Here is a 20,035-nt window from a genome sequence, read left to right on the forward strand (position 1 = left end):
ACTGTCATCCTATCAGGTAAGCATGCATGGAACCAGTCCTGCCTCTCCTACAGCTAGCAGCTACGCCCCACACTCCTTTCTCATGCTGCTACTTGTAATTAAGATTTAAATGGTGCCAGCACTCTTCTACTTGCTACTACGATACTCAATAGAACATGTGAAGTAGACTGAAGCAAAGCAATTTGTACCTCAGTGGAATCTGAAGAAGTCTAGTAGACATAACTGCTTCACCACAGAAAACTGACTAAAATAAATCACTGTTCGTGTACAGATTGTCGAATATTCTAAATACTTCTTTGGAAAGAATGCCTTCCCAAATTCAAAAAGTAGTTAATATTAATTAACTGAACAAAAAATACTTTGTCCCTCTTTTATGTGTGTTGCAGTAGTGTGAAAAAGGACAAAACCATAAAATAAGTTATATTTGCTAAAAATGAGCATTACTGTAGGCAATTTTGATATAAATTATTGCCTAAGAAATTAACTTATTCAATTGTAGTGGTAAGTACACAATAACTATCATAAAAATGTGTAGTAAAAATGTCATTAGTTTTCTTAATGACAGACTATTGTATTAAAACTTTCCATCCATACAATTCAGATTTGACTGAGTTTTTTTCATTTTTTATTTATTTTTTTCTTTTTGGTACTGGGAATCTAACCCAGAGGTACTTGCTGTAAGGCTAAGCTACATCCCCAGCCCTTTTTAAAATTTTTAAAATTTTGAGACAAAGTCTCACCAAGTTGCTAAGGCTGATCTTGAACGCACGATACTCCTGCCTCAGTCTCCTGAGTCACTGGGATTACAGGCATGCACCACCATGCCTGACATGGCTCAGTTTTTATAAAGAAAGGAAGCATTTTGTCTAAAAAATTATGCTGTACTGAAACAAAATAGAACCTTAAAGTTTAAGAGTAACTTGTATCTTGAAAGATCATGTATTTTGCCAACAGAAATTCCATGTAATGTTAAGAAGGCAATTCAACATTTTTTCACCATTAATACTTTTAAAATATTGATCATTAATATTACTACTGTTTGTTAATATTTGTTTTAATCATGAAAAAAATAAGGTAGGTTTTAAGTCATAATTTATCTTTAGAAAAAAAGAATATAGGGCTGGGGTTGTGGGTTCATTTGTAGAGCTTGGCACATGTTAGGCACTGGATCCAATCTTCAGCACCACATAGAAATAAATAAATGGGGGGGGGCAGGATTTATTTGCTGAATTTATTTATAAACACCCACTGAAGTACATGATCTTGTTGATCTCAGATCAGGATGAGATACTTTTGAGTTTTCCCAACTATTCATTCTAAAGGCTGTTGATTCCCTATAGCAAGGGTTAGAACTTTAAAGACAGTAAATATTTTACGCTTTATGGGTCATACAGTCTCTAACTATTCCAACTCAGCTTTTGCAGTAACAGAGCAACCAAAGACAAGACATAAACCAGTGGGAATGACTGTGTTACAATAAGACTTTATCTGTAAAAACAAGCTGCAGGGTTAGTTTGCTAACCCAGGCCTAAAGAACAGAAGGCTTTCAAATCAGTGACTGCTAAGAAACAATTATTTCAAAATTCCTAAAACAGTTCAGAAAGAAAGCAAGCAGTAACCACACAAAACCACATGTTTATCATGTACCTGAGCAGGGGGTATGACAGTTGCAGGTAAAGGATTGGAAATCATCGGTCCAAAAATGTCCAAGTCATCATTCAGGGCTGGCACTGTGGTTGTGTTCCCATTGGTCACTGGTGCCTCAGCAGGGCCATCTGGAAAAAATAAAGATTTCTGTCTTAATGTAAACTCTCTTAAATTACTTGAAACATGGCATTATTTTAGAAATATATGGTTTAAGAAAAAAATTCAAAATTGATAAAATATATGTTCCCTTTCTACTACACGATTTATCCCAAGAAGTCATTTTCAGTTTTCTTTATTCTCCCAGAAATATTCTTTATTTACTGGGTTGTTGGAATATATCCAAAAAAATGGTATATTATTTACAATGTTCTGTGTACTGATTTTCTGGTGATTGCATCTTACCATTTTTATCAACATTGAAAAGAAATTCTGATGATATAAAAAGGTTGAAATGTTGCATTTTTAAAGTCACAATAAGGAAAAAACTGGATAGAAAAACCAAAACATACACATTAAATTGATCCTACAGAAAGCATTTATAAAACTCTGAAATAAATCCTTTATTTAAGCACAGCCATCATTAGTGATGGCAGCACCAAGACACAGTGAAAGAGATTCCAACAGATCTTCCTACTAAAAAATTCAAATTAAAAAAATTTTAAATGGCAACAATTTATATAATTTACATAAATTTTATAATTTTATATCTCCTTTTCATGTGAGGTATAAGGAGAGGGAGTTGGAATGAAGTGCAGTAGATAGAGTTTGTCAGAACAGCGTTCTAGGGAATGGAACATCCCACAGTTCAGTTTTCTTTGGCTATAACCAATTAACAGTTCAGAAATTATAACTCTTGGGACTTATATCCTAATCAATATTCTATTTTAAGCATTTATGATCCAATTTGATCTTTGATTGACCATACCCTCCCTCAAAGGTAAATCACACATCATTAGATGTCTTATGCAAAGCAGATACTCAAAAGATTTGACGAATATAATGGAAGGTCTTCCACTTGCTACATAGTTCCTCTACACAAGTATAGAAACTGACCTTTTATTTCCCTGTTTCACCTTCAGTAAATTACAAATAATCATTAATCTCAATGAACAGACACTATCAAATATTTATTAATTTATATAAAAGTGAAATATAAATTATTAATTTGGAAAATAATAACTGCAAGTATTTTCAAGGCATCATCAGTTATATCACATGATCAGAACCATAAAAATAGAAGTATATTTATAACATGCATTACACATGTAATGTCTATGAAACACTATAGACAATTGAAAGATGAAGTAATAAAGTAATGCACAGATAACCTTAAAATGCAGAATTTTAAACTATCAAAGAAAATTAAAATACCAATCTTATATAAAAGTTATTTTTTCCATTTGTCTCTTCCAAATGGCAGCATTTTGAAGTTAGACCTCTTTAAAGAGCTGTCTTATGTTTTCCAGTTCATTCTAAATATTAACTAGAAATAAACTGATATTTTTAAAAGGACAAGGTATTCTAGAGTTAAAAACAGCTAAAGGAACACATTCTTTGTCATTTCTACATCATTTCAGAGAAGAAACCTCATATAATAATGATATATAAGTCTGCTGTGCTCTTAACCTGGAAGCAAAGTTGGGGATGGGGAAACAAACTCATCAACTAAAAATGCTAACTTCTATCATATGTACAAGGAAGCACTTCATTAGAGAGTATATAAAACTATAACTGTGTATACATTAAGAACTATATATAAAAATTACACAAGCACATGTTCTCTACAACAAAAAAAGCTGACAAGTTGAATATAAGCAATTATTTCCAGTTTTCAGTTAATTTACTTTTTTGCCTTTTTAAGTAATTAAGATGAATTTACAAAAAAAAGACTTCAACATGAGAAAAGAGTAAAGACATTTTTTTTGCCAGTGAATTAAAAAAAAAATGTTATCAATTGATTTTTACTATAGAACATAAGTCTACTTATGTTCTTACAGAATGTTCTACTTATGTCTACAGAATGACCACTGTGCCCAGGATGAAGAATGAGAGAACCAGGAGGTCCATCCACTATAAGCAAATGACATTTTCATTACATTTATAAAATTGTACATCTTTTAGGAATTTTAAGTCTGTCCTAAATAGCATGTGATACTCCACTCACAGTATTTATTTTCAAATCTAAACCCCAATTGATATATAGTAGTGCATTAATTTATCAAAGAGCAAACAGGACATTATTTGGTTTTTGAAGTTTCATTTTACTCTTCACATCCCTCAGGACTAAATATGTGACTAATAACTTCTTCAGTGTCAGAGAGCTTTAGCAAAGACTTGGATTGTAATCTTATTAATTTTTATTATAATGGCAACACATTCTTGAAGATTCAAGCCATGAAACAGAGAAACCAAAAGCCCCACCATGGACAGTGATGATGGTTGCATGACAATGTGAATGTACTTAATACCACTGACTGTACACTTAACATGATTAAAATGGTAAATTTTATGTCTGATTTACCACAATTTAAAAAATGTATACAGGAACATACAAAAACTATCTTCTTTACATAAAATTATGTATGTGTAGGGTGGGAAGTTTGCATTCTTTAATACTGCAATCATATAGTAATTAATGATTAACTTACTCAATTAGTGTGATTCATGGGCATTCATGTACTTTCCAGATTTTCATCAAAACAAAAACAGAACATGACGTTCCTTAATATGAATTATACACAGTTCATTTCTCTTAACTATAAGGTAAGGTAGCTCAGTTTTTTACCACCATATTGAAAACAGGTTCATTCCCTCAATCTATGTTTTTATGTTTGTTAATATTTTTAAATTGGCCTCTTGAAATCTCAGGTATTACACACAACACTGGACTTTTTTTTTTTTTGGTAATCCTACCATTGATTAATGAAGTTGTCATGAATGTCAACTCAGTAAGTCTGAGAGGTTTTGAAATACTTTGGAATGAAACAAAGGAAGCAACTGCTTAGGGACAGCTCTCTTTGTGGGAAGGCTGACATGACGTTCAATTGACTAGGAAGGATTTTCTCATGCCTCTGAAAACCTGAGGTAAGAAACCTGCTCCCAAGCCCAACCAAGGTTTTCTTCTATCCAGATACTTGTAATGGGAACAGATGACTCCTTTCTGTTCTCATACTTACAACATACCTGCCCCTCTTTTCTTTTTATCCCAGTCTTCTTCCTATATGATCCCTTCTGGAATTCATTCCTAATGATCTTCCTTGTTACTACAAAAGCTACACATTCATAGAATTGTTGAAAAACAAATTCTTAACCTAAGTGAAAACTTCTCAGTCTTGCAAAATCAGTAAATAAAAGTTCCCAATGGGTTTCAGTGTTTGCTAATTTTATGAACTATATTTGGCTTGCTAAACACATTTCTTAAAAAGGAATTTTGAAGGCCATTGTGTTTTTAATTTTCAGTATTAAAAAAGGGCAGATAAAGACTCATTTTCATTACCATGATTATAAACATCACATTTATACTGATGCTTTAAAACAGTATTTTTCCCATGTTACCACTTTTGTCTCCATGAAAGATGAGAAGTGCATCTCCCTCCACTATCTCCAGTTACAGAAACTAGGGCACAGATTAAAAGACTTCCTCAAAGTCACCTCGTTAAACAGCAACAGTTTGCACTTGTGTGTACCCCTAGACTAGTGTGCTTTCCTTTACATTGCATCAAAAGCCACGTAATTACAAGTATACCTAGTTACAAAGAAATCACTTAAAATTCTGAAAATTAAAAACCAATTTTTAAATAATTTATATTTGTATTAAGTCTGAGAATAAGGGATATAGTTAAAAAAAGTCATTTTAGGCTGCACTTAAATACTTCATCTCCCCACTCCACTACCTTTGTATCCAGGCATATCTTCTAAATTTATAAAGGGGGAATCCAGGAGGGTATGATCAACAAACAAACTGGGCCAAGGGAAGAAATTCGGATATAAACAGCACTCAATGAATGAAGAGTATTCCAAATCATTGGATGTTAAATAAGTTCTTGTGTTCAAGGGAAGACTAATAGCACAGTTCTTGTTGACTAAATAAAAGCTGAGATCTCAAAAGTGACAAAATACCACATCCCCCCCAAAAGAAATTGCTTTAAAAAGTCACTGTATTTTCAACACCTAACAAAAACCATAAAATTGGAACATGGAAGTAAATGTGGAAGATCGAAATAAAATTAAATGAAGCAAGTCATATGTTTTTGGCCAACACTGTCTCCAAGTACACTCTTTGTGAAGACTCAAAGTTCTTTTGGGTCTCTCTTCTATTCCTCCTTGTCAATTATAATGGAATAATATCCCTATGCTAAGAAACTGGAAAAAAAAATTTAGGAAGAATAAGCCTTATTTATGTATGATTTATATTGATATGCACAAATGCAGTCTATTGTCATGTATAACTAACTAGAACAAGTAAAATTTCTTTTTAAAAAAACAGTAAGCCTTATTCAAATTAAATGGATTACACAGGCTAAATTACCATATTTTTAAAATATTTAAATCAATATGGGTTATATTTTGTTTGTACATGTGAATGTATGCATGTGTACACAAATACACATATATGCACAGGCAAATGGAAACCAACCACATCGTGCCTTCTTTGAGATAAAGGGTTGTCTGTACAACAGGCAATCAGGATTCACCACAAACATACACCTCACTGTGTTTGTTCTTTGCTCAGTCACAAAATGGTGGTGGGAGCAGCCAGCAGCAGCAGGAGGCAGCAGCCCCCATCAATCAGTATGCAGAAACAGAAGTTGGTGGACAATAAAAATAATGGGAGATCCAGAGTACAAAAAAAGCCTCAGGCAAATATAAGAAATTTAGCTAGGGACAACAACATAAAGAACAATAATGAAGCACAAAGGACCCCTTGAAAAGGCAATGCAGTAAAATGAAAGGAAGAAATTAGGACAATGCAGAAGAAGAAATTAGGACAATGCAGTAAAATGAAGGGATTTCAAACACAGAGGCAAGGCATCAAACCTACAGTTAGTAGTTTGTGGGTAACTATTTTCTTTCTACATTACCTTAAGATTTCAGGCTACCATTTTATTTGTGAACTGAGTTGGTGGATGAATGTTTTAAACTGCACACACATACCAGAAATTGACAAGAAAGGTTAAAATGTTTTAAGCTATGGAAAAAAAATTGTTAAACCAGTGCTACATCTTACATGAACGTAAGGCATGCCCAGCATGCATTTACTGACCTACTTCACATCTTGATACTTAGAAAGAAGGTTAACTTTTCAAATCTGACAAAGTCTTGAAAGCCAATCTCAATCTAGGAATCGTTAATATGATGAGTGAGCCTGTTGATTCTATTAACCTTGACTATAACAGAACTCACCTAACAGTAATAATCCAAATGAGAATCAGGTTTTTTTTAAAAAAAAGTATTTTATTGGGTATTTGGCCTGTTCCAAGTACCTTTAAGAATTTATAAACTAAAAGGAAATAAAACACCTCACAGTTTAATAACACATGCTTGAACACTAATATTTAAATTCTATGGTTAAAGAAAGTTATATAAAGGTCAATGGTTATATAAAGATCAATGCTTTATTTAAAGTATCTCAATTTTATCCTCATATTACCTCAAAAGAATATTCACAACAAGCTGTGGATTTTAACAGAGGTTACATGCCACTGCACCTGGGAAAAAACCTGCATTATGTAACCAGTTTGAAAAAACTTTTCCTGGGGGCCCCCCAGGCAGAAACAGGTGCTTCATTCCAGGATTAAAGAGTTTATTTACATAGCCATCAACTCATCTCCCTAAAAAAACCATCTTGAGAGCAGATGCTGACTTCACCACCCCACCCAGGCACAGTTCTTGGCTCAGGCTCCATTCTGAGACAATGACCCCCTGAGTGCACAGTGCCCAGCACCACCTTCTCTTCAGGTCAAATCACCTGTATGTGTGGTCTACAGTTTAGCTTGTGAGTAACTATTTTCTTTCTGTGTCATTTTAAGATTCTAGGCTAGTATTTTATTTGCAAACTGAATTGGTATGAAGGAATGGTAGGTAGCCAACTGACTTTTGTCTCCCATAGGCACTGAAAAATGGCAGCCTTCCTAAATGCCTATCCTTTCAATTTTCAGTTTTTAATGGCAACACACTGGACATACCTCAGCATACTACAGGCCTCTTAGCTCCCCAGGCATCATTTTTGTAGCCCAGAGTCCTTGTTCAGTCCCTCCTGCCCTGTCACCAGAAAAAGTACCGCTGCCTCCTTAATTCAATGCATGACAAAAAGCAAATGCTCAATAATGGCAGGTAAACTGAATGTTTTCCAGGGATGGATTATTGAAGGATATTTTGGTTACAGGTAGAGACATAGATAAAACAATTAATAATTAATCCACTTTTGTTAGGAGAAAAACTGAAATCATGACACTATTTTTGAAAAGTACCAGAGATCTCTTGGTTACAAATCCCTTTTCAGTCTTTGTCCTATTTCACTACCAGCTTACTTAGCCTGAGCTGATCCTTCTTCCTTGAAGATCTCCTACTTGGCATCTAAGGTTACATTCTCCTGAAAGACCAGGAAGTCCACGTTCTCAGTATCCCTGGACAGCTCTTCCCCCTCTGTGTTCACAGTCATAGTTTATAAACCATGACCTGTCTGTGATAGTACAACTGCTTCCTAACTGGAATCCTCCTACCAAGGCTTCCTCTTTCTAGTTCACTGATTAGAGAGAGGCTAGAATTCTTTTCCTAAATCAGAAATGTGTCTCTAAGTCACTGCCCACAGTTTGGCACATCACAGCTCCTTAGTACCACACATGATTACCCACATACAGGTCAGTCTCCTTCACTAGCCTCCTGCTGACTAGAGCATCACTTGTTCTCCTCCAGGCCTGTTCCACCTGTCCTACCACAGTACCTGACAGGTACTGCAAGGCTGCCTGTTCAATAATGAGATACAGATGGATAATAAATCATACTATTCTACAACGTTAAGACAGTAACTGAATCTATCTGGGTAGCTGCTTATCTTTTCCAACTGTTATCCACTGTACAGGTGACCTCCACAGACCATTAGCTTTCATTTGAAATAGGTAAGCATAGTATAAAACAAATGTATTTGTTCCTCCTATAACTAACAGTAGCAATGTTAAATTCATAATTCTATGAATTATAAATTCTATGAATTAAAGAAAGTAAAATTTAAATTAGGAATTTTAGCATTAATCCAGATTTCAAACTGAATTCTCTCCTAGTTCTTACATAATCATCTCTTTCCTCAGAAACAATTCTCTTATCTTCCGTTTTCCAGCTAAACTACATCTCCTATTGTTTATAGTAGTGTTTACTACTATAAACACACAGAGCTGATTTTTGGGTATTTACCAGAGTTCCATGAACTCTGCTGGTGCTCAAAAAATATTAATTGAATTCACCTTTTACTTGAATGTCAAAGGTATTAGCTGGTCATAATCTACTTGCACAAATAATAAAAAAAAAGTCAAAGAGCAACATGAGATTTTATGTATTACTAATCTAAGGTAGATAAGAATGTGATAAGTGGATGTTACGTTTTTCATTACCATTTTTGACTGAGTATGAACACTCAGCCTTGAGTATACCCTTGCTACAATGAAAACCATCAAGGCTAATTCTTCATAGGTAACTACTGAGGCATCATGGTAAGTAGCAATGAATTTTAAGTGAAAATAGTATTGATTTTAAAAAAGGTTGCTTCCATGAGATACAGTGTTGCTCTCCTTAATGGCAAAACCCCTTAAAGCTTTCTAAATTTTTGTGTTGTTCATAGAATTCTTTATTTTCTACTCAAGAAAACATTTAAAGCTTTTCCTTAATAAAAAATGCTACTTGGAACTCAGTTGTGCTAAAAATATGACTTGCTTCATGAAATGAAATTAGCTTCCTACATACCTTACTTTGTAAATTCAAGTCATAAATGTCCACTTGAAACACATTAAAATTTTTAAGTATTAAATTGTTTTCAAATGTTTTCTTTAAAAAAATGTCTGGAGTTAAGTGGAGCTATATATTTATTTTAAAATCTTTTTACTACTGCACAGATGTTATTTGCCAAAATGACTGATATGGCCTTAAAAGATAATCCTAAACCTTATGTTCTCTCTCTTTTTATGCCTTTATCGAGTTGCCAGTTACTAGAAGAAGCAGGTAAATCTACTTTTGCACATTCCTATAATCTAGCCAACTTGTGAGCAGGGGATGCTCTTATAAACAGGCACCACAATGCTGTGTAGAGGGAAGTCCTGCAGTGCTACCCATCTTTCAGGAGGCACACACACTGAATTAGAGCCCTTGTCTAGGCTGCTGAGAGGTGGTTTAGGAGTAAACACTATACACACACACACACACACACACACACAATCTCTACCATCTTATAGCCTCAAAAGACAAGATATATGTAAGTATGAAACCAAATTAGATAAAACAAATTTCTTTCCAGATGTTGACAAAATGTGACAAACTAAATTTCTTTGACATCGCCCAATTTCTTCAGTTCTTTTTTGCGCAGCTACAGCTCCTCATAGGCCAAAGACCATGCTTTGCAATCATTGTTTCCAACTATCTCCCTCTTTCTCTCCCAATGGCAGCGATATTCATGTTATAACCTAGTAGGAATCCTATTCTATGTTCCTCAGCATAATTCAAGACCCTCTTCTACATGTCCTTTCAAAGGTCCATGCTGGTCCTTACTCGTCTCCTCTGACCTGATGTTCAGATTACAATCTCAGCACAGGACTGAATGAAACTACTGTGCTACGTGTTTCACAAAAAGCACACCATTTAGTCTAGCCACCAAATACAGAAGGGCTCTTATTTCCATAAGCCAGATGAAGATGTAAGAGCTCAGAAAAAACACAAGTACTGCCTCTAAATTCAGTGTTCCCTTCATGCCATCTATTTGATGAATGGTTCCCATTCAACAAATAGGTTTATTTCTATGACACTGTCTCACCTGGTAGTGTTAGAGTTCAATATAGTGTTAAGAATATGAACCCTGGAACCAGAAACCCAGTTTAAAACCTTGTTCTATGACTGGGCTATACAATGATAACTCCATTTTACTAGCATTGTGGCTATATTGTATTGTTTAAAGAATAATGACGGGGACAAAAAACTCTATATTTGTTCAGTACAGATGCAATATTTTCTCCCAAATATTTTAAACCCAAGGTTGGCTGAATCCACAGACACGAATCCACACAGATGGAGGATCAACTGTATTACCTTGGTGGAACTATCTTTAACCAACTGCTAATCAGTCTATCAGCTTTTAATTATTACAAAGATAAATAATCAACAAAGACACTACCATAACTAGCATTTAGAGTCCTAAAGGAATTATACTGGTAAGGGGAAATGAAAAGCATCACCTCCACATGCCCTAGAAACTGATTTCAATTTTCTTTTACTGTAGGAGGTATGTATTCAAGTCAAGATGTTTCTGTGTTTGATTCAAGTGTGGTGTATTTAGGACTTGTTCAGCACAGCACTTAGTCAAGAGGGGCCCCAAGACTCAAGATACTTTCCAAGACTGGAAGGCAGAAGCTAACCAAGTATCTCCCACTTCTGGTATTAGAGGATAACACACTAAAGTAATTAGTATTTCTAAGGCTTTAAACATGAATTAACATCTATGAAGCAGTCCTTTCAGGTATAATCAGAAACATAAGGCAAAGATCAGTAAACCTATTTTTAAAGCTTGTTGGATCGCAGTTATGTTCATTGGTTTACTTGTTCTGGATGCTTGCATACTACAATGGGAGTTGAGAGGCTGCAAAAGGTCTGCAAAGGTGAAAACATTTTCTTTTGCTCTTTTCAGAAAAAAATTGCTGATTCTACTAAAAAGTTTATACAAAACATTTTATGTTTAACTTTTGGAATGGGAACTACATCAGGAAGAGAGAGCTAAATAAAGTAGGTTTAGCTTTAGTTACCAGGTTGAAAACAAGAGCATGGGCTCATCAATGTCCCATTTAAAGAGAATATAGAACTTCTAAAAATTGATATTAACTATTACCTGTTATGAGAATATTAAGAGTGATCCAGGCAGTCATGGCCCTTGGAATACATGGCCTCCTATAGCTATGTGAATGAACTATCACTGTCTAAATATGTTTTAAGTTAATGTCTGTTCTGTTTTCACTCATGCAGATATGCTATTCTTTTTTGCATGACCATAAGTCATATTTCAAGACATCTGCTCTCAAATACCCACTGTGTTTCAATTCACAGGAGAAAACGAGAGTTCCATTAGGGGAAAGTGGTGCTCCTGAGCAGAAAATTGTTTACTGACAGAGGTTAACATCTATAATCAATACAGATTTAGGACCATTGTTTGTTTTGAACTAAAAGGGATTGTTGATTCTCTGTAGTCTCATGGGTTTAGCTTTAGAAACTGTGTTTAGAAACATCTTGAGTTGAATACACCTCCTACAGTAAAAAATCTGAAGCTGGGCATAGTGGCTCACACCTGTAGTCTCAGCTACTTGGGAGGTTGAGGCAGAAGGATCTCAAGTCTGAGGACAGCCTGGGCAACTTAACAAGACCTTGACTCAAAATAAAAAATAAAAAAAGCAGGGGATGTAACTCAGTGGTAGAGTACCCCTCAGTTTAACCCCCAGTACTGGGGTTAAAAATGTCTGAAAATATTTTTCCAAATTATTTAGATACTGATAACCAGCAGGTATGAAGAGTTGTATGTTCTCTGGATAAAATACCTCCCATTTTGTCCTGCTGCTAAAACTCTAGCATAAGCAGCTCTCTTCCTGACCACATCTTTCACCTCTTCCACCTTTGCAACTCTTCCATTGTATAATCTAAAACTTGCTGTCCAGCATCAGCAAAATCTCCTGTGTATCCTTAGCCTCTTCTCCAACTCTGCCTTCACTGAATTGCTTTAAATAAACCTTGATTCTACCCTAGAGACACGGCTTTCTGAAGCTCTCCAACTGCCTAAAAAGAGTTGGTCTAGCAGATTCACAGACCCATGAGTGAAAGAAAGAAATGTAAGTTGATAGAAGTCACATACTTTGGAATTATTTGCTATCCAGCATGAATAGCAATAGTTGACTATTCTAGCAATGATACCAGAAGAGGGGTGCTGCCATAATTAAATTTTGAAATCAATGGACTGACTTTGACACAGGGTGATTGGAGACAAGGAAATCCTTATAGGAACTTGAAAAACAGAGACACAATGTACAATGGTAAAACAGTTGGTAAATAATGCCTTGTAAAAATGAAAGGCAGAAAACATTAAAGTTGTAGCAGAGCTGCCCTAGTTGACCTACAACCCTGAGAATAAAAGATATAGATATTTATTGTTGTAAGCTGTTGCCATATGGGGGTTATTTACTATGCAGCATTATTGCAGCAACAGTTGAGTGTCTCAAAGGCTAAGTAATTCTGACAGATTTTATATCTCAAAAAGCCTAAAATATTTACTTCAACTCTTAATAGAAAAAGTTTATCAACCCTTGCATTAGACAGAGGCTGCTCTGTCAACCTGGTACCAAAGTGAAGATGATGTGAAGCAGAGCATTAGCTGATTTCAGATGTACATAGCATGAGTGACAAACTTTCTTTACAGTGAGCCACCAATGTTTTGAGGAAGTTTGTTACCAAAGTATAATCTAACATATTCTGACTGATATAGAAATTTATACTGTGAGGAAGTTTGTTACCAAAGTATAATCTAACATATTCTGACTGATATAGAAATTTACACTGACTTTGTTTTCAAGGGAAATATAATAAATTACTGGTACTTTTATTCACTATTCACTCCTTTCTGGTTACTGTCCCAGGTCCCTTGTTTTATTTTCCTGGCCTCTAAACATCTGAGTGCCACGGGACACAACAGGTCTTCTCTCAATCTATATCCACTCCCTTAGTGAAGGCATCCAGTTTCTTAACTTTAAAACAACATGTAAAAAATAACAGAATGAATCAAAAACTATTATCCTAGGTAAATGTATGATTACACAAATGGTATGCTTCTACTTCATGTACAGAGAAACAAGATGTATCCCATTTGTTTACAATAAAAATAAATTTTAAAAAAATGTACCTGCTGAAGACTTCCAATTTTATATTCCTCACTCAAATCTCTCCCTAAAATCATAATTCTGAAAACTACCTGATTAAGACCTCCTTTTGATAAAATTAGCTTTTTTAGTCTAATAAGAATTTCAAATTTATTATGACCCAAGCAAAACTACTAATCTTCCATCCAGACTTCCCTATCAAAGTAAATGACAACTCGATTCTTCTGGCTGCTCAAACCGAAAACATTTAGTGCCATCCCTAGCTCTCCTTTCCTCTCATTTTCCACATTCAATTGGTCAGTAAATCCTAGTGAATCTATCTTCAGTATATATCCCAAAACTGATTGGTACATCAGATTTATCACCGCAAATATCACCATTTAGTGTAAGCCATCATCTCTTTCACTTGTAATATTGCAACAGTTCTTCCTGCTTATGGCCTTGTTCTCCTACAGAAATTATGAGGACTAGGGCAGTAATTCTTTAAATACTAAAATCAGCTTATAACATCTTTGTAATCCTCTCCAATGTGTTTTCAGGTTACTTAAAGTAAAAGCCAAAATCTTGCCACAATCTGCCCCTTTCCTTACTGTCTACTTCCATATCTCTTCTGTCATTAATCTCCCCCAGATCATTTCATTCTAGTTATACTGTTGTCCTTGCTGGTCTTTGAACACTTCAAGTAAGCTGCTACTGAAGAGGTTTTGCACACTGGCTATTCTCCCTATCTGGAATGCTCTTACCCACAAAACCATCCATACCTTCTTCAAAGCTTTGCTCTAAAAATATCTTAGGGAGCTTCTCCCTGTCTACCCTATTTAAAAATCACAACTATCCATTTTTATTTTATCTATAACACTTGCCATATAAGACCTAAAACATATGTTACTTACTCATTTATTCACTGTCTCTCCAGACAGAAGGAAAGCTCCCAGAAGGTAGGGGTTATTCTGTCTTCTTTCAGAATATCTCCCTTGTGTCTACAGGGAGCCTGGACACATGGGAGGCACTTAGTATTTGCTGAATTAATGAATGAATGTGTAATAACTAACATTTCTGTTACAAACTAATGGACCAGGTACTTAGACTGGAAATGAAATGCTGCATTAGGAACAAAGATTCATACAGTAAGATATACTCTTACTTTGGTAATAAATCTTTTTTATTTCCTTTTCTCTCATTTACAGCAAAGGAAGTAAAATACAGAAATTATGAGGACTAGAATTAAACACAATTATATTTAGAACTCCTGAATTGGACCGAAGTCCTAGTTTTAAGATTATAGTTATTTTTTCACTATCATAAAAGAATTTGACCTTCAGGGAGTATGTTTGTATGACATACCAGCTCCAAAGAAATGAATAAAACATTCAACTGTAATTCTTAAAAGAGAAAACAATTGACTCAATAAGAATCAAAATGAGTTTTTGAAAAGTACTATATGAAATTTAACTTTACTGTTCAACTGCCTTTCTTTTCCTTTGTTAATCTTTCTCAAAATGAAACAAATACTTTTTAAATTAATTACTACTCCAAGTCCCAGATATTAATAGAAATAAACATTTATTGAGCCAATTCTTTAAGAAAGAATAAAAGTGTAGGAAAAAAAGGTTGACAATATTCCCAGATGAGCATAGTATAAGCATACCTTGAATGAAAGCCTGTTTACAATATGCATCAACATGCATACAATATATATATCTGTTAGCCATTAAAACAAATAGGACATTAAATTAAAATGAGTATTTCTCACTATCATCAGATATATAATATGAATGTAACCATTGGATTCAGTTAAAAAATATGTTGCATAGGTTAAACAAAACTAAAGTTTTAACCTGAATATTTTACAACAAAACTACCCCAGAATTATTTTGCTTGGGTAAAACCCTTATCACCACTAAACTAAAATAATTGAGAGAGGGAAGGAAGGGTATAGGGGAAAAGAGGAAGGAAAGGGGGAGGGTATGGGGGAGGGGTGGAGAAAGGAAAAAGAAAAAAAAAAAACCTACTCCTTATTTTAAATGTTAAAATGTCACATCTACCAAGCCTTTGAAGATTACTTTGATTTCTCTTTTTCCCCCAAGGAACTCATTACTTGTGTTTCAGTGAAGACAGTACTGACAGACACTGGCTCCCTTATTAAAGATTTCCTTTCCTTGGGAACTCAGCAAACTAGTCATACCATTTTCAAATTCAGTTAACAGGTACCTTTTGGTATAATGAAGATAAAACCTTTATATTCATTTCAAGTAAAGATTTCAATTGTTTTACTCTCTAATTGTGGCTTTCACTGTTTATTACTTACCTAGTCCTAAAAGATCAACAGTGGGTTCTGTAGCTTTTTTAGGGCTGGTACTTTTTTTAGGCTCCAATTGTTGATCTTCTTTCTTCTGCAGCTTTTGAAGTAAACAATTAGATTTATTAATTTTTCTTAAACGAACCTTTTAATTCCCAATTTATTATGCACATTTTTGGTAAAGTTAATGTAATGACGTATATGAAACACGGTGAATGAAGTTTAATGTATTTATCATATAAAAAACAAGTAGACATAGTATTTTTTCTTTTATCCCTTTTTGTGGTGCTGGGGACTGAACCCAGGGCCTTATGCATGTTAGGCAAGCACTCTATCGCTGAGCTACATCCTAATAAACATGATCCTTAAACTTAAAAGGACAGTTCTTATACATTGGGACCCCAAAATAGTGGATATTCAAATTTAACTCTTAATATACTGTTCTTAACATTACACCCCTAATGTGTAATTACACTTTTTGAACAAATGCATTTCCTAATTATTTCCTAGCTATTCTTAATGTACTCCAGTTAGCAGAGGTTGGGGAAGGCCTTGGAGTCTTCATGAACACACTGGGAGTCCCATCATCCATACTACTGGAATCACCAATATACCCAGAAAAGCACAATGGAAAGTTATTTGATATGTCTTCTTCCTGAATCTACATAATTAATTAATTTTTCAATATAATATTATTCTAGTTCTCAGAAGTCCAGGTAATGGTTATACATTCCAAACTCTTTCTTTAAAAAAAAAAAAAAAAAAAAAAAAAAAAAGTATTATATAGGTCATGATGAAAAGTCCCACAGCTACTACATTCTCAGTTTTGAAATCAATATAAGAAAACAAAAACATTCATTCATTTACTCATTCAATTGTCAAACCATTCCTATTAGATGATTTCTACTATCCCTACTTAAAGGATTCAGAACTTGTTATATGAGTTGTATTTTTTTTTTTTTTTACTTTTTACTGATGTGTAGTTTTTCAGAAAATGTATTCACCTTACTTTTCAGTTACTACTGTTTTGTTGGGTAATTTTTTACTAAGGAGCCTACTATCAAGGATGAATCTTTATCTATATATATATACTGCATGTGTATATGTGTGTACATACACACACACACACACACACACACACATTTTTTTTAAACATTGAATTGAACCCAGGGGTGCTTTACCACTGAGCTATAGCCCTTTTTTATTTTGAGACAGCAGCCCAACAGCATCTCATTATGTTGCCCAGGCAGCCTCAAACTTGTGATCCTCCTGCCTCAACCTCCCAGATAGCTGCAATTATAGGTATGCACCACACAGATATCTATTCTTTAATACCTCCTCCAAAAAAAAAAAAAAAGAAGAAAGAAAAAACCCTAAACCCTGTAACTATATATAATTTTCACAAGTTTAACATAATCCATTTCACATTATCTATTCTTTTAATTTTAAACATCCAGTATCTGCTTAGGCAAAGTATTTTCAAAATAATTTCAGGAGCTAGAGTAGACATACAGCTCATTGTTCATATTGTGGGAGTGGGTTTTATGCTTATTCATCCAGTTATTCTGACTCCCACCTACAGAACTACTACAAAAAAATCTGGGAAATATCTTTCCTTCTAGATGTCCACACATCTGTTTCCTTAGAGTTCTCTTCTTACTTATAGTCCAACTGCATCCTAATTCAAATGGGTGTTCATCAACCACTTTTTCACAGGAAATTGCCTAATAGAGAACATATGTATTGTATAAGATAAAGAGAAATTATAGGGCAACGATAAGGAAATGTCTTTAACAGTTTTGTCAAATTGCAGGTGTGGCCCACTAGCAGGTCTGGGAATCTGTTTTATGGACCACAACTAGAAAATCAGGCATGTTTTTTTTTTAAAAAAAGTGGGTGGTGGGTGGGAAAAAATAGAAAATATAGAGTGTACCATACAAAGTAAAGGTAAGTGCATGAATATCTGTTTTGCACATCTGCACATACACGTGAACATAAATCTGGACATAAAGTAAAATGCACTTCTTACCAGAGTCATGGGTTGAAAAACACTGCACTAAAGATAGTCTGTTTCTTTGTTCCTATAATGGGTCAAAGTAGCAGTGAGGAATATCTATGACCTAACCCTTACTACTACAAACAGAGCTGGCTATTCTAGATAAATTTCAACAATTCAGACATAAATTACCCTTAGAATTAGCATCTGATAGTTTGTCCCACTTTGAAAGCTTATATTTGTCCATCTTCAAATCATGCTAAGGCTATAACTTGAACTCATCAATGTGTAGCAAAGAGAGTTTTGTAGATTACTTCTTCATGCCTTCACAGTAATCCAAGTTTAACCTATATACATTAGTGAGAGCTACAAACATTGAACTCAGGTAATACTCTTCTTTATTCATAAATGTAAACTAAGAAATCAATTTCTTTTATTTTTTGAAACATTCAAGAATATATCAAAGGACCGCACTATATAGATAAAAGGAATCTTCATAAAATTCCAGACAGAGTAATAACTACTTGATCTTTTACAGCTGAATAACCACAAAAAGACACTAATTTTTTATAAAATTTCCTTGAATGATGTTCTAATAAAATTTGAAAATTCTCTTTTATACTATACTTACTTTTTTACAAATCTTTGTAAAATGACGGGAGAAAGTATTTCTTTTCTTTTCTTTGTCATAGGATGAGTAATGATTTCCAAAAATACACACTCAGGAATTAAGAAAATTTTAGCTTATATATTGCCAGTATGTGGGTTTAGAAAAACCCTACAACGTGCAATCCTCTAATACGATGGTATATACATAGACTTGAAATTTGTTTAAAAATTTTTAAATACCTAAGTGTTGTGCTTTATTCCATTTCACTGAACATTTAAACCTAAATTCTCACCACTAAATTGAGGAACAAAGCCTACTTTTAAAATCTCCCACTTCCAGTCATTAAATCCTGTCCACTGCTAGGGTTGCTCAATACTGCCATATTATAAAAGTTGACAAGACTGCCACTCAGTTTTAACTGAGGAGGACATTTATAAATGGGCTTAGCTACTGAAACAGGAAGAGACAGCTGGAATGTTCTCTTTTCCTTACCACATTGTATAATTTAGCATTTCAAAAATCAAACATTTAATATTATCAAGCTAAGAACAATTTTCTTATTGCTCCTCATTATAATATCTATAGCATCAAGGCAATGCAATGGCTTTTAATGTGGCTTTATCAAGAAAGGAGAAGCAGTATCCTGTGCTCACCCTAAAATTCTGTCTTATGACCACTCTGAAGTCTACTGAGTTCCCACAACAAAGCATATTTGTGAATTGTTCTTTTTTGTTTTAAGACACTGCTGACATTCAGAAAATTAAACAAATTTTCAAAAGGTATTTCAATTAAACACATTTGTTAATAAACAGTTGTGTAATAGATTATAACTTCCTAACAAAGTTCTTCTAAAATGAAAAAAATCTTCAGGATCATGTCGAAGTTCTTCAAGAACAGTGATATTCATTAAATATTTTCTATTAATTTGTACCTTTGTTCGCCAGCACACCAATTCTGTTGTGTTTTGCAAAGAATAACAAGATAAAATTATTTAAATATATAGCTCTCATATAAAGAAAAAGCACATAATATCTTGAAGCCAAATATTTAAGAATAAAAGTGCTATTATCTTGTTAGGAAATTTGAGTAGGGATTACTAACTATGGTAATACTATGTCAATATCTTGTTAACCACATCTTCCCTACATAACTGATACCCTTTTCAATATTTCACATTCACCTCAGACATGATAAATGATATGTATAGAATCATTCTACTTTAAATCCTCCTACTACTAAAATATCACATAGAGATTTACCTTTTAATTAGTGAAGAATGCAGTCAACTGTGAGTGCATAAAATTGGGCAATCTGTCATTTACTAAGCAAAATTTTCTAACAAGCAAGGACACAGGTCTACTTTGGTAAAGCAA

General features: G+C 34.0%; 1 protein-coding gene across 8 annotated transcripts in view; it reads right to left on the reverse strand.

The window, feature by feature from the left end:
* Positions 1–20,035, reverse strand: part of SMAP1 (small ArfGAP 1) — a 182,131-nt gene that overhangs the window by 6,713 nt on the left and 155,383 nt on the right. For all 8 annotated transcript variants that reach the window (XM_079146538.1, XM_079146536.1, XM_079146535.1 and 5 more), the window contains 2 exons: positions 16,066–16,156; positions 1,648–1,775 (listed from right to left, as the gene is read on the reverse strand). In XM_079146538.1, the coding sequence (XP_079002664.1) occupies positions 1,648–1,775; positions 16,066–16,156 (219 nt within the window). The remainder of the gene's footprint in view (positions 1–1,647; positions 1,776–16,065; positions 16,157–20,035) is intronic.

This window comes from Sciurus vulgaris, assembly GCF_902686455.1.
Source record: "Sciurus vulgaris genome assembly, chromosome: 7".
Classification (NCBI taxonomy): Eukaryota; Metazoa; Chordata; class Mammalia; order Rodentia; family Sciuridae; genus Sciurus; species Sciurus vulgaris.